Genomic DNA, 15,126 nt, shown 5'->3' with positions numbered 1-15,126 from the left:
TCCCAGGGACCCCCATATTTCCTGCCCCAGTCTCCTAGGCCCCCAGAGCAGTGAGCTCTCTACTGCAGGTCCCCACAGAGCCGGGGGTGGGGGCCGGGGAAGGAATTCTCCCCAAGTGGCCCCAACCTTCCCCAGGACACACACACACAACACACACACGTGCGAGCACCATACCTGCCATTCTCTGCATTCCTCGTGGGTGGAGAGCTCAAACAACGTGACGGCATTGTAGAGCTGCCAGAACTAGAGAGGGGAAGCAGGCACTGCTCAGCTCACCCGAGCCCCCTTGAGACCCAGGTGGGAAAGCCCAAGGGGCAGGGGCAAGCCCCCCCCAGCTTCTGCTGTTAACTGCCCTTGAGACACTGACAACCCCCTCCAAATGAAACTGGGGCACCCAGCCTGGGGTGGGGCATGTGGGTGCCCAGGACCAATTCCAGCTCCTCGGCCTTTGGCCTCCCTGGACCCAGGGGCTGTCCCAGCCACAGGACCTCGAGGGCCCCAGCTCATGGATGGTTGGTCAGAGAGGGAGAGGCCTTAGGACCTTCTATTCCTGAGACGGGGTACCCACAAACTCCAGGGGGACTCACATGGCCACAGAACAGGAAGGGAAGAAGGAAGGTGAGGCCTCGCCACATCCAGGACTGAAATCCTTCTGTGGAGAGGAAGGAGGGAGCGAAGGGCCTGGGTGAGGTGGCCCGGCCCTGCCAGTCACTCTGTGATCAGGCGGGTTCACCTCCTCCAGGTGGGTGAGTGCTCACTTGGAAAATAACCCAGGGAACACATGGAATACCTGCCACCAGGCCTGGTGGCCCTCATGGCTCACGTCACCGTGACCCAAGTGGGCTGACCACTCCTACAGGACATTGACATGCCAGCACTAGATTTTTCATAATTTGCATAGGATTTGGCATTTCATAACTGGCTTTGGCATGCTTCATTTCAATCGAGTCTTGACAAAATAGGGCCTACTGTGCAGAGTAATTCGATGGAAATGACCACTTCAAAAAACAGAAGATTTTTATTAACAACACTTTCCCCTGAAAGTTTAAAGGAAGGGTCTTTGAGTTTTCCTGATGCAGCACCCACCCCGATGAGTTACAGTTAAGAACACATAAATTGCACAAGTATAAAAACCCTAGACTAGACTAACATTATGTACGTCATAAAACACAGAAAAAAAAAATAGACATTTAAAAAGGATAAGCTACAGGCGCTTAGCCTCCAGGGCCTGGCACACAGCTGGCCTTGCGTTTGTCAACTGCAGTGTAATCCACGATGAATTACAAAAAGCAACTAGGATGAGGCCAGCAAGCCCTGGCTTTGCAGGTGGCAGGTGCTGTCAGGTTCTTAGCGGCACCTGGTCCCCGTGACGAACGTGAGGCAAAGTCGGGGAACAGAGATGGTCAGTGCTTGTCACCCCGCCAACCAGGCCAGGCTACTCACCCACAGTGAGGTCCAGGTGATTCCTCTCCCCCAGGGCCCGCAGCCGGTAGAGGCAGCCTCTCTGGTAATAATATTGCAGGAACTGGACACAGCCTGTAGGGGGAGCACAGCGCCCAGCTCAGGTACTAGGGGACCCAGCAACACCTCCATGGCAGGCCAGCAGGTCTCCACTGCCCAGAGACCAGGGGCGCCTGGGTACAACCTCCTCCCACCCCCAACACACACTGCACCATAGCACACCACACCACACCACGCCACACCCACATATCCACCCACACCCACACCCACGTCTAAACCCAAAAATGAGAAGGCAGATCTCGCCACACCAGGCCACGCCACGCCACGCCATGCCACACCACACCACACCCACACACGTCTGAACCTAAAAAATGAGAAGGCAGAATTCTGTGTGTCGACATGGAAAAATACCCATTGTAACTGTTAAAAGAATAGAAACTAGATTATAAAAAAAGCTATGAGGAAGAATCCTATGTTTGTAGATTATACGTAATACAGTATAGGTGTGTATATGAATTTATGAATGAAAATATTTGAAAGGACATATATCTATTAACACCCTAAGGGTGGAATTATATGTAATTTTCCTTCTTGGCTTATGTTTGTAACCTGCGTTTTATTTAAAAATTAAATTGTACTTTTTTGAATAGGTAAGATGTATTCAGCATAAAATTCAAGGGGAACAAACAGGTACTTGGTGAAAAGTAAAACTGTCTCCCTGTCTTTAACCATCCAGTCTCTGCTCCTCAGAGGTAACCTCTCATTGTGTACAGATCTGGAGCTACTCTTAAATGAGAAAAAGAACATAAATGTCCATTGTAAAGAAAACAGTTGATGCTCCCAACACCACCCAGTTCCTGAAGGGCACAACTGGTCCGATTCTGAACCGGGGAAGAAAAAGGTAGTGATTGGAGCTCCAGGGGGTGGACATTCCTCTCCAGAGGCTGGGGCTGGACAGTTGGATGGAGCTGATGGAGTGGTTGGGAGAGATGGCGGACAGCTCCTTCTGATTTCTGGGACGCTTCCCTGCCGGACCAGGGACCTCCCCCAGTCTCATCTACCTTTCACACAAGACACACTCTTCACACAACAACCTCCAACGGTGAAAGCCACACCGTGCCCCTCCCCAGAATCCAAGCAAGAGACACTCACTCTGAAAAATGGAGAATGCTAAAAACTGATTGCGAAACTTCTGATAAATTAGTCCGTTAGGCCTGCAGAGAAGTGGGGGAAAAGCAAAGATGAGGCCCCAATCTGAAATCATTTGTTCATCCCCATCCCATCTCTGTTCCAACCAAAAGAGAGAGAGAGAGAGAAAAAAAAAGATTTTAAACCCAATTTCTACCTTCTTTATCACCATGTCCCTGGGGCTGGACCAGGTAATTTCCATCATTGCTTTAACCCATTCTAGAACCAAGGGAGCTGGGGTAGGCATCTCGAAGACCAAATGCCCATCAATTCCTCCACCCGCCACCAGTCACAGTCTTGTCCCTGTGCTTGTCTGTCCAGACTTGCTCCCTGTCACCGCAGTCAGCGGCCCTTGGAAAAGTCCCCAGCTGGCTTGAGGTGGCCCTGCATCCCCTTTGTAAGCTCACACTTGTACTTCTCGGCCCAAAAGTCAGCCCCCAAATCCCCTGCATCTTGGGCCCACCACCAGTCCCCATCCACCGGCTCCCTGTGGAGAGTGAGCAGAGGTCCCGGGGCTCAAGCAGGAGACACTCACCAGGTCAGCATCACTCCGGACAGGAACGTGGACACGTAGTGGTGAGACACCCACCAGCCTTTAATTCTTGAGAGAAGAGAAGGAAAAGAGCTCAGGAGGGGAGAGAAAGGCAAGCTTCCCAGCCTGTGTCGGGGGAGAGGAGTGGTCTGCAACCCAGAGACAGCTTTTTGGAGGAGCAAGAAATGTACCCAAGCCAGGATTTTTGCTCTCTGTCCTATGAGATACACAATCACACTGCAGAGGCACAATCCAGAGAGGCACTCGGGCCCCCAGCAGCTTCCCACTACCCTCAGAACACCTCCCTAACCTCCCCAGCACTCCAAGACCTGCCTCTCTGCCCCTCCTCACCCCCACTCTCAGAAGCTCCAGGTAGCCTTTTCCTTGAACCTGCCAAGCCCATGGCTACCTCAGGGCCTGTGATGGGCTGAATGGTGTTCCCCTCAAATTCCTATGTTGAAGACCTCTAACCCCAGTACCTTAAAATGTGACTATATTTGGAGAGAGGACTTTTAAAGAGATAATTAAGGTTAAATTAGGTCATAAGGGTGGGGCCCTAATACGATAGGCTTGGTGTCCTTAGAAGCAGAGGAAGAGACTGGAGCGGGGCGCACGCACACAGAGAAAAGGCCCTGTGAGGATTCCGTGGCCATCTGCAAGCCGAGGCACGGGCTCAGGGAAACCTGCCAGCACCCTGATCTTGAACTTCTAGCCTCCAGAACTGTGAGACAATACATTTCTGTTGTTTAGGTCCCCTAGTCTGTGATCTTTTGTCACGGCAGCCTGAGCAGACTAACGGGGCCTTCAAACTTGCCGTTCTCTCTGCTCCAAGATCTTGGCCAGCCTGGCTCCTGGTCCAAATTCAAGTTTTCAGACCAACTGTCACCTCCTCCAAGAGGCCTTCCCTGACAGCCCCGCTCTGGATCACGTTACCCTGCTTCATTTTCTTCATGGTGCTTATCACTATCTAAAATTATCATTCTTTTCTCATTTGTTTCTGCACCCCCTTCCCCACTCAAAAGAGCAGAGATACTGTCTGTTCATCTGTATCGTGACACCTGGCTTAGAGCAGGTGCTCAACAAGCATGCTGAATAAACACAGAACACTCGCACACGTTTGCACAGAGATGTAGCTAGCTATGTTAACCCACACAGACACAGAGGAACGACAGACTGTACACGAAGTGCCTCGCTCCATCCCAGACACAGCTGCTCTCTGGGGGCCCCAGGCCCTAGGCTCATCTGCTCCTCTATCTACAGCAGGCCTTCGCCCAGCCCTGGACTTCACTCATCCAGTCCTCAAGCTGCTGGGACCCCGCGGTCAGAATCCAGCTCTGGGACTTCCCTGGTGGTCCCATGGCCGATTCCTCACTCCCAAACCCGGGGGCTCCTGTTGGATGCTTGGTGGGGGAACTAGATCCCACGTGGTGCAGCTAAGAGTTTCCCTGCTGCAACTAAAGACGCTCCATGGCAAAATGAAGACTGAAGATCCCACGTGCTGCAACTAAGACCCAGGGCAGCCAAATAAATAAGAAGAACCCAGCACTCCCCTGGCTCAGGGCTATCACTCCAAAGAGGGGCAGGGAGCCTGGCTGTCACCCCTTCTCCAGTGTCTTTATTCTTTAAGGTCCCAGAGTGTGTCTCAGGCCTCTGCTGGCCTCCCCAGCCCTTCTCCAGGAGCTCAGTGATCAGAACATGATGAGGCAGCAATCTGCTTTGCCAAATGCACCCTGGAACATGGGAAGCATCCATGTGGGAGAAGCAGTTAACCTTCATCTTTCCAGAACACTCTCTTGGGAGACAACTGGAGTGGGGGCCAAGTAGGGAGATGGGCTCCAAACGGAGGCACCTGAAGATTTGCTGGTTCGGAGGATGAGCTGATGGATTAGATGTTTTTCTTTCTTTCTTTAAATTGTTTTGGGCCGAGCCATGCAGCATATGGGATCTTAGTTCCTTGACCAGGGATCAAATCCCCGTTCCCCTACATTGCATGCTCAGAGTCTTAACCACTGGACCACAAGGAAGTCCCCTCTTTTAAAATTTATTTATTTATTTGGTTGCATCGGACCTTAGTTGTGGCATGTGGGATCTAGTTCCCTGACCAGGACCGAACCTGGGCCCCCTGCATTGGGAGTATGGCGTCTTTGTCAGGGAAGTTCCAAGAAGTCCCTTTTAATAAATTTAAAAAAAAATTTTTTTTTTTAGACTTTAACTAAAATCATCCTGTGACTTGCTTCCTTGTCTTGACTCCGGGGCTGTATCTACAGACCTGCCACGGAATTCTTAAACGTGACACGACATTTCAGGATGCGTCTGCTCTGCCGTAGTCTACTCAGCCATCCCTGAACTGTCACTGTCATCCTTCGTGTTGCCACAACACCCTGTGGAAGTCCCCTGTGTCATGATGCCGTTTCTCCATGGTGGCTACCAGGAAGTAAGCATGCAAGATGGCTGGCTCAGAGGGCACGTGTGTGGTTATTTCTCAAATGACCTTCCAAAACAGCGATTCCCAATTTACACTCCCATCAGCAGTAGAGACTATAGAGTTCCCCAACCCTCACCAACACTGGAATACCTAATTTTAAAATTCTCCCAATCTTATTATGTGAAAATCAGTGTGTCATTGAGGTTTTCATTTGCACTGTCCTAATAAGTGGATCTGAGTTGTCTTAAAACCTTCCAACCTGGCCATGAACATTGTAAGAGCAGAGACAGCATCTTACTCCTCTCTTCTCTTTGAGGCCCTTCAATGTGTGTGTGTGTGCTCAGTCACTTGGTCCTGTCTGACTCTCTGCGACCCCATGAACTGTAGCCCACCAGGCTCCTCTGTCCATGGGATTTCCCAGGCAAGAGTACTGGAGTGGGTTGCCATTTCCTTCTCCAGGGGATCTTCCCAGCCCAGGGATTGAATCCTTATCTCTTGTGTGTCCTGCACTGGCAGGCAGATTCTTTACCACTGAGCCATCTGGGAAGCCCTTCAATAGTTCTGGGAAGGAAGGAAAGAAGGGAAGGAGAAAGGAGAAAGGAAGAAAGAGAAAAAAAAGGAAGAAAATAAATGAAAGAGACTTCCCTGGCAGCCAAGGGGTTAAGACTCCATGCTTCCAACGCAGAGACTGCAGGTTTAATTCCTGGTCAGGAACTAAGCTCCCACATGCCGCACGATACAGCCACAAAAAATGTCTGGTCATAAATTAGGTGTTCGGGCAACAGCCTGTGGATGCTTGAGTGGTTACGAGAAACAAGGTTTTTGGAGGCTTTTTATTCCTAGCACTAACAGCACCTGGTAAACAGTAGGTACTCAATAAATGCTGAAATGAAAAAGGTGATGTCCAGGAAATGCAGCTGCAGCTGGTATAGATGCCACCAGGACAGATTGGACAGGAGACTGATGCAGGTGCCACGTGAGTTCACGGGACAGGATGGGACATCTGTCCACTTTCTGGTTCCCAATCTCCCTTCCCCGTGTCCCTGCCCTGCCTGTCAGGGTCTCTGTGGAACCTTGGTTTCTGACCGAAAAGATAACTGGCCCCATCCTTAGACCCTCATCTTGAAGAGCAACCAACAAGTCTCTGCAAGCCCTGGAAGCCTGGCAAGCCCCCTATCCTCTGTCCTACCTACCAAAGGTCCCCAGAGAAATACCCGCTCCCTGTCCAGGAGGGGCCGGAGCCAGACACAGGCTCTCAGCAGCAAGCCTCACTGAGCAGCAGCTTCTAATTTCACAGTTCACTGTACCCACAGCCCAGCGCTGACAGACGCCACCAATAAACACAGCTCAGCGGCACTGGGAGAGGCTAAAAATGTCCTCTTTCCCAGCGTGCATTCACCAGCCCCATTGTTGTCTGCATACCCCAGGGCTCTGGACTGGTGCTCCGCACGTATGAGTGGGTGTGTGAGTGTTTATATAACAGTTTTATTGTGATGTCAGTCAGACACCATACAATCCACCCATTTAAAGTATACAAGTCAGTGTCCTCACAGAGTTGTGCAAACATAACCACAGTCAGTTTTAGGACATTTGTACCGCCCCAGAAAGAGACCTCCACCCTTTATCAGTCTCTCTCTGGGGTCCGTTTTGCCCCAGAAATGAAGCCTGCAGGAGCTTGTGGCCTTTTAAATGAGCAGACAGTAGGTACCCCAGGAAGGCTGGCACATCGCATGGACCGAATATAGTAGGAACAGCATGTTCTGGTATCTGGGTATTGTGCCTGGAGAGCTCCCTTCAGGACACCTTAGCATAAGATCCAGGCACCAGTCACTAGTCAATCCCTGGCTCTCTCTGGCTTTGAGCTTCAGCTCATCTGGGCAGCTCGGGGAACGGCTTCTACACCGAGGCTCCCTCTCTCCTCTGCCACTCCTACCCCTCTGTATCCTAGGAAAGGCCCTTACAAAAACCCATTCGTTCTGGGCACTGGTGGGCTGGCTTGCCAGAAAAGGCAACGTGATTTCTGATTCATTATTCATTCTATCCCGGAACTACTGCAGAGGACATCTGCTGTTTTGTCTGTCTCCCCGTTCTGGTTCTCCCCTTTGTCTTTCCTTGGGGGAACTACCTCACCCCCATAGTCAGTCTGGGTGGTGGAGCTAAGATAACTGGGCACATGACTCAGAGTCAGCCAATGGAGACGCCAAATCACTCCAGCCACAGTGATTGGTTCAGAGATTAGCATGTGACCTGAGCCTGGCCAATTAGAAGTCTGTCTCAAGACTGCCCCTGGACCAGTAGAGGAAAGATGCTCTTTCCTCTGGGATTGCTGATCCCTGTGCGGTGCTGGCCTGGGCTGCTGGGAGCCAGTGCAGGAGGTAGCAGAAAAGGAAAAGGGACAAGGAGGAGGGTTGTTAAATTAACATTGTTTGAGCACTCTGGACCTCCCTGAACTATTTATATGCTCCAATAAATACTCCTTCATGTTTACTCCTATCAGGTGGTTTTTCATCATTTGCAAAATCTGGAAGGCAAGCTGACTTACTTATGGCTCTAACTGAGCTAAGGAGCTACATCTCACATGGGAAACATCAGACACAAACCACGGGTGGCTCCATCCCATGATATGGGCGTTCCCCCTACACACCCACCTCTCTAAGCCTGCTTCCCCTCAACACACCCCTAATTCAGGTCTTGGATGTAACTAGAAACAGGATAAAAGAGGTTCAATCAGACCAAAACTGGGCAGCAAGCCTCCAGGAAGTCTATCTGGCTCAGTTCAGCTGTCTCTCCAATACCAAGATGACCCCAATGAACTTCCTTCACTACTGAGCTTGGGTTCAGTTCATTTCTACACAGACCCTGGGGCATTCACTGGGTACCCACTGTGAGCTCCAGAGCTGGCCCTGGGACACGTCAGAGAAAGGCAGCCTTCATCCCAAACTGGACCCCTGCATCCTCCTCACTGTGCTTTCTTCAACTGGTTTCTTAGCTATTCCCTAATAAGGGCCAAGTGTGAGGGGAAACCTCACAAGCATCTCCTATGCCCACCCCCAGGAGAAAAATCAGCTCTGAGAAGGAGCGGGGGGAGGATGGAGGCTAACTCTTCAACAGATGTTGAGGACGAGTCACAAGTTTTAATCACCCAGCTTTGGTCCACCTGCCATGCCTCCCTCTCCCACAAGTTGACCACAACTCCCGTAGTCATTCCAGAAAATAAGACATCCGAACAGGCCCACCCCACTCATCCCACGGTCTCCACCACCAACACATCCAAATCTGTGCCCAAGGCCAAACCGGGGAGGCAGGCCCGGGGGAGTATGATTCCTGAAGCAACTTGACCTTCCTGAAGCATACTTGCCATGAATGGTCTTTTAAAGAACCTCTATGAGTGCTCCCAAAAGGCTTCGTGTGGGAGCTATCTTGGAGTCCCTAGCTCAGTGTCTGGTACTTAGAAGTTGCTCAATAAAAATGTAATGAGGACTTCCTGGCGGTCCAGTGGTTAGGACTCTGCACTTCCACTGCAGGGGGCACAGGTTCGATCCCTGGTCAAGGAACTAAGATCCTGCATGCTGTGTCGCACAGCAAAGTAAAATAAAATGTAAAATACATAAAATAAACGTGTAATAAATGGCAGGTCAGGGACAGATCGGACCACACAAAAGCTTTGCGTTACCAGCTCAGTGACAGCCCTTCCTGTTGTCCCATCAGAGCACAAGCCCTAGGGAGGCCCCAGAGAAGGCTCCACTAAGGTGTCAGGCAAGTGAGGTGGCTCTGGAACCCTACTTTCCCCCTTTAGTCCTCCTCCATGTTTTCTGGGTGTGCTCCACACTTACAGGGACCTCAACTCAGACCCGTTCCCTTCTCTCGGGAACCCCCCACCCACAGTTTATCATACAAGAAAATGGTGACAAGAGTAACTCTTAATAAAAAGTGTTAGTGACAGTTAGAGATGTAGCATGCCCCCGAACACTCTTAATATGAGTCCATTGGGAGGAGGAAACTCCCAACACCAAGCCCAGGGGAGCACAAAGAGAATTAGTAACAAGAAAGCTTGGCCCGTTGCCCTGGGCCATTTCCCCACTATGTACTATGCTGGGTCCCCTCCAACCATGCCCAAAAGCAGGAAGATACAATCACTAAAATTAAGGAAAACTACAAATGTTATTGATTTGGTAGGATTTTCTACTTCAGTGTTTCCCAAAGCATGGGGCATGTACCACCAAGTTTTAGATGGTACCTAAGTGTAATGCTAGATGATACTGAATCACATGGTGAGAAGTCATCAGTCCTGTTCTTTCCATTTTCCTGATTAAGTCAGGGAAACCGTCTTGGTTAAATGCCAGGACATCTTTAATATACAAAATTCCCTGCTCTTGGGCTTCCCAGGTGGCTCAGATGGTAAAGAATCTGCCTGCAATGCAGGAGACCCAGGTTCAATCCCTGGATTGGGAAGATTCCCTGGAGAAGGGAATGGCAACCCACTCCAGTATTGTTGCCTGGAGAATGCCATGACAGAGGAGCCTGATGGGCTATAGTCTATGGGGTCACTAAGAGTCGGACACGACTGAGCCATTAACACATACATACATACATACATACATATATAGAGATCTGCTCATCTCCCTTTTTACACATGTACACACACTTAAGAGAGACAGCAGGCCTCAGGCTCAGAGCCTTCAGGAAGCAGGAATCATTGACTTCAATAAATTAGACAATGAAAATGAAATTCTATTTTTATACTATTTCCTCTTTCCTGCAATTGATGCTGATTTTCCACGTATGGTGGTGAAATAAAAGTTTCCTTTTAAAATAAATTTAGATTTATTTAATTAAAAAGAAGAGGGTAGATTTAAATTGTGAAAAAACTATCATCCAGGTGATGCTGGACATGGTAAAGGATGAGTGTAGTTTGAGAAACACTGATCTTTTCTAAAGGTCTACATGCTACAGGGCTGCATACCTAAGAATAGCTGTTTCCCCCTGGTCCTTACCTCTCAGCTCTACGTTCAGGGTAAGGCCCAGCGGGGCAGGGATATACCATGAGAGACCACTGGCAGAGAAGTGAGAAGGTAGCAAATTATTTGGGGGTTTGGCAAACACCCCAATCTTAAATACACAGCTCCTGGCAGTTCCTTACCAGTCCTCAGGAAGAAGGAAGTGGGGAGGGTTGAGAAGTTGTTACTTTTTGTTTCAGGATAAACAGGGACAAGAATGGTGTGCAGGGGTTCAAATGGACACCCCCAAAAGGCATCAGACCTATGGGAAATGGGTCCTACAAGTGGCAAGTCGTGGGTCTTAACTCAGTCCTGATACTCTCATCTCTCTGTCAGGGACCTTCCACTTTTCTCACCAGAATCCATTCAACCTTCTGGTGACAGTAACCTAACTTTCCTCCGGGGAACCATTTCTCTCCTGACACTCAGCTTTGAGGTGTTGGTTGACAGCCCTGGGAGTGGGCACCAGGCTCACAACTGGCTAATTACCCCAGTGCAGTCTCTGGCCACAGCGATTGGTTCAGAGATAGGCACCTGATCAGTGAGTGCCAACAGGACCCAGTGAAACTCCTGGGAGAGAGGAACGTGCCTTATTTTGCTGGGAATGCTAGAAATGAAGATGTGAGCCTGGAGCTGCTGGGTGCTCCTACCTGGAACCTGAGACTAAAAGAACACAGTGGAAGGTATGTTGAGAGATAGAGAGAAACTGGGTCCTGATGACACTGTCTGAACGCCTGGATTAAGCCTTACCTGAACTCAGCACTAATGGACCCATTTCTTCATATGACAAAATAAATTTCCTATTGTGTTAAACTTATTTATTTGAGGTAGGGTTTCTTGTAAGCAAGAGACTGACCATTGCAAGTGAAGTTGCAGCAGCAGACACCGTTCTCCTCCTCCCTGGTTCTCAACAGTCATGAATATCCACCCCACAGGAGGAAGGGGGTGCAAGGCGAGGGTGATAGCTCTCATCTCCATGACAGATTTCCCTCTGGCTCCCCTGCACCACCCCACAAAACTGGGCCCCCCGTTACCTCGAGCCATTGCTGATAAGAATGCTCTCCCGAATTGTCAGGGTGCAGTAATACCATACGAGCAGGAAGTTAAAGACTTCATCTGTCACCCTGGCATAGAGAAACAGCCCCAGGGAGGGGTACAGACATGAGAAACCAGGGACAGCTGTCCCCCCACCCCCCTACCCCCCCAGCACATGCACAACTGAACAGCAAACCAGGACAAGAAAGTCCCCAAAGAAGGGATGACATTTGAGTAGGGCCTTGAAAGTTCAATACATGGAAATGTGCTTTCCTGAGTGTTGGTAATATCTAAATTTGGCTGTGAAAATGGATAATTGTATCTATTATGCTTACATTGTTCCATTTTTTATTTTGTAGACAATTATAGCGTAAATGCTACAGGTTGCAATACTCTGTGAGAGTCAAGCCTCCCTTAACAGGACAGCAGTTGGAGGATAAATACCACCCACTCCCTCACCCCTGAGGGGGAATAACTGAGGGCCGTCCTTTGCTGTCCCTTATTCCCCAGCAGTACTGAACTCCAGGTGCCCACAGGATAACCCTACTTGTCTCACTTCCATTCCCTACCAGTGTTTCCTGGGATCATCTCCTGAATAAATTATTGGCACTCAAATGCTTGTCTTGGAGGATTTCTTCTGGGGAAACCCAAACAAAGACAGTATTATTTCCCATTTCTGAAATTCAAAGACGCTTGCTCCTTGGAAGAAAAGCTGTGACAAACCTAAACAGTGTATTAAAAAGCAGAGACGTCACTTTGCCAACTAAGGTCCGTCTAGTCAAAGTTATGGTTTTTCCAGTAGTCACGTTCAGATGTGAGAGTTGGACCATAAAGAAGGCTGAGCGCTGAAGAATTGATGCTTTCGAATTTTGGTGCTGGTGAAGACTCTTGAGAGTCCCTTGGACAGTAAGGAGATCAAACCAGTCAATCCTAAAGGAAACCAACCCTGAATATTCATTGGAAGGACTTTAGCTGAAGCTCCAATACTTTGGCCATCTGATGTGAAGAGCTGACTCACTGGAAAACACCCTGATGCTGGGAAAGACTGAGGGCAAGAGGAAAAGGGGGTGTCAGAGGAAGAGATGGTTGGATGCCATCACTGACTCAGTGGACATGAGTTTGAGCAATGGAGCTGGGAAAGACTGAGGGCAAGAGGAGAAGGGGGCATCAGAGGATGAGACTGTTGGATGGCATCACCAACGCAATGGACATGAGTTTGAGCAAACTCCATTAGATAGTGAAGGACAAGGAAGCCTAGCGTGCTGCAGTCCATGGAGTCTCAAAGGGTCGGACACGACTTAGTGACTGAACAACAACAACCTCTCATTTCACAGATGAGGAAACTGAGGTTCAGAGATGTGCTGCCCATCCAGCTCCCCACCCTTGCCCTTTTTTAAGCCATTGAAGGTGTAGTCAGCTAAACAGTGTTCCCCCTGCTCAAATTCAAATCCACCCAGAACCTCAGAATATGACTTTATTTTGAAACAGGGTCTTTGTAAATATAGTGAAGATGAGGAGATAATGGGTTAGGGTAGACCCTAAACCCACGGACTGTGTCCCTATAAGAAGACTAGGAGAGAGACACAAGGCCACAGGGCATATGACAACAGACTAGAGTGAAATAGCCTTGAGCCAAGGGAATGCCAAGGATGGCGAGCCACCACCAGCAGCTGGAGAGGCAAGGGAGGCTCCTCCTCTAGTCTTTAGAGTGAGCGTGGTCCTGCCAACCATGATTCCAACCTTGATTTCCGATTTCTGGCCTCCACAACTATGAGAAAATACACTTCTATTGTTCTAAGCCACCCAGCTTGTGGTGCCTTGTTACGACAGCCCCAGGAAATGAGTACAGAAAGGGGTGGGAGACACGGTGATGCCAGGCCCTCAGTGAGCCGAAGCACTCGACCGCACACCGCAGGTTTGTCCTTTGAGGGCCTAGAGGTCCGAGCACCAGGAAATCTGGTTGCACGTCAAGAACTTCTGCCCCCTTTCTGGGGGCACGTGAGCGGGCATGACTGACATGAGTAGCCTTTGCCCTTCAGGGAAGCGGCCCAGGCCCAAGGCAGCAGGTGGGCACGGGCTCAGGGCCTGAAAGAACCTTTGTTTGGACACTCAAGTGGGCAGCCCAGCAACTGGACTCCCAGCCAAGCGCCTGCCAGGAAATAAACCCTTGACACGTGGGACAAATGCCCAAGCCACACTTGGCTGCCTCCCCTCAGGGCAGGAAAGCTGGGGCCAGAGCAGGGGGAAACAAACCCCCCTGGGGGATCGTGGCTTCGGCTCACTGACAGCTTCGGCTCACGTCCCCTGTCCCACTCAAATGGAGCAGCTGACCCTCTCGACCGTGCCACTGAGTGCCAGGTGCGGAGCACAGCCACGTGCAATGTTAATGCACTCAACTGTCACAACAACCCAGGAGGCAGGGTCTGGTGTCACCCTCATTTTACAGCGGGGGAGACTGAGGTACCCAGAGGCAACCTGCCCATCCAACAGCCAGTAGGTCTCAAAGACAGGATTCAAACCCAGGAAGTCTGTGGTCTACCTCTTTTTCTTTCTTCCTTTCCTTCCTTCCTCTTTTTTGCTCCCCATCCTACCCCCTACCACCTTTATTTTTGTAACTGAGATACAATTCACATACCATAAAATTCACCCTTTTCAAGGATACAAGTCAGTGTGTTTTCAGTATATTCACCAAGTTGTGCATCCATCACCACTATCTAATTCCAGAATATTCTCAACACTCAAAAAAAAAAAAAAAACCACCTGTGGCCCTTAGCAGTCACTCCGTATTTGCCTCCCCATCACCCCCTGGCAACCACTGATCTGTTTTCTGTCTCTATAGTCTTTGCCTATTCTGGACATGAATGGGATCATACAGTAAGTGACCTTTTGCCTCTGGGCTCTTTCACTTAGCACCATGTTTTCAGGCTTCATCCATGTTATAGCACATGTCAGTACTTCAGTCCTTTTTGTGGCCAAATAATATTACATTGTATGGATGGACCACACTGGGCTCTTTCTTAACTACTACGTTATAAGGCCTCTTTAGCAACCATTTAGTAGATATTTGTTGGATGGCTGTAAGGCACACAGAACTGCTATTTCCCGTAAAAATGGTCCTTCTCTACCCTATACCTTATCACACCAAATGCTGGAGATGCAAGAGAAACCCTGGATCCTTCTCTCATGGCCCTCCTCCCTCACCCCTGCACACACACCACCACACCCCATCACCTGTAGTGAAGGAAAAATCGACACGCCACAGCACCCAGGAGCAGGATGATGGTCAGGTAGAGCTTGAACTTCTCATACTCATCCTTATAGGCAAATCTGCAGCAACAGACAACCCCAGGAAAGGTCACATCACTATAACCCATCACCCCACCAGATCCTTGACCTGCTAGATCAAACTAAGGGAGAGATTTTGAATTAATGGTGATGATCAATAGGGAAAGAGGGCCAGTGTGCAAAGCTTCCTTTGTCCCTGGACT

General features: G+C 49.6%; 1 protein-coding gene across 1 annotated transcript in view; it reads right to left on the bottom strand.

Annotated features, from left to right (window-relative positions):
* Window positions 1-15,126, bottom strand: part of TMEM120B (transmembrane protein 120B) — a 43,899-nt gene that overhangs the window by 3,983 nt on the left and 24,790 nt on the right. Inside the window, exons 5-11 of the mRNA XM_081540105.1 lie at window positions 14,870-14,965; window positions 11,638-11,727; window positions 3,185-3,250; window positions 2,614-2,675; window positions 1,444-1,536; window positions 588-652; window positions 175-243 (exon numbers count right to left, since the gene is read on the bottom strand). Coding sequence (XP_081396231.1) covers window positions 175-243; window positions 588-652; window positions 1,444-1,536; window positions 2,614-2,675; window positions 3,185-3,250; window positions 11,638-11,727; window positions 14,870-14,965 — 541 coding nt within the window. The remainder of the gene's footprint in view (window positions 1-174; window positions 244-587; window positions 653-1,443; window positions 1,537-2,613; window positions 2,676-3,184; window positions 3,251-11,637; window positions 11,728-14,869; window positions 14,966-15,126) is intronic.

Source organism: Giraffa tippelskirchi, chromosome 11, assembly GCF_054371585.1.
Source record: "Giraffa tippelskirchi isolate mGirTip1 chromosome 11, T2T-mGirTip1v1.2.pri, whole genome shotgun sequence".
Lineage (NCBI taxonomy): Eukaryota > Metazoa > Chordata > Mammalia > Artiodactyla > Giraffidae > Giraffa > Giraffa tippelskirchi.
This window is presented reverse-complemented; position numbering and strand designations above follow the sequence as displayed.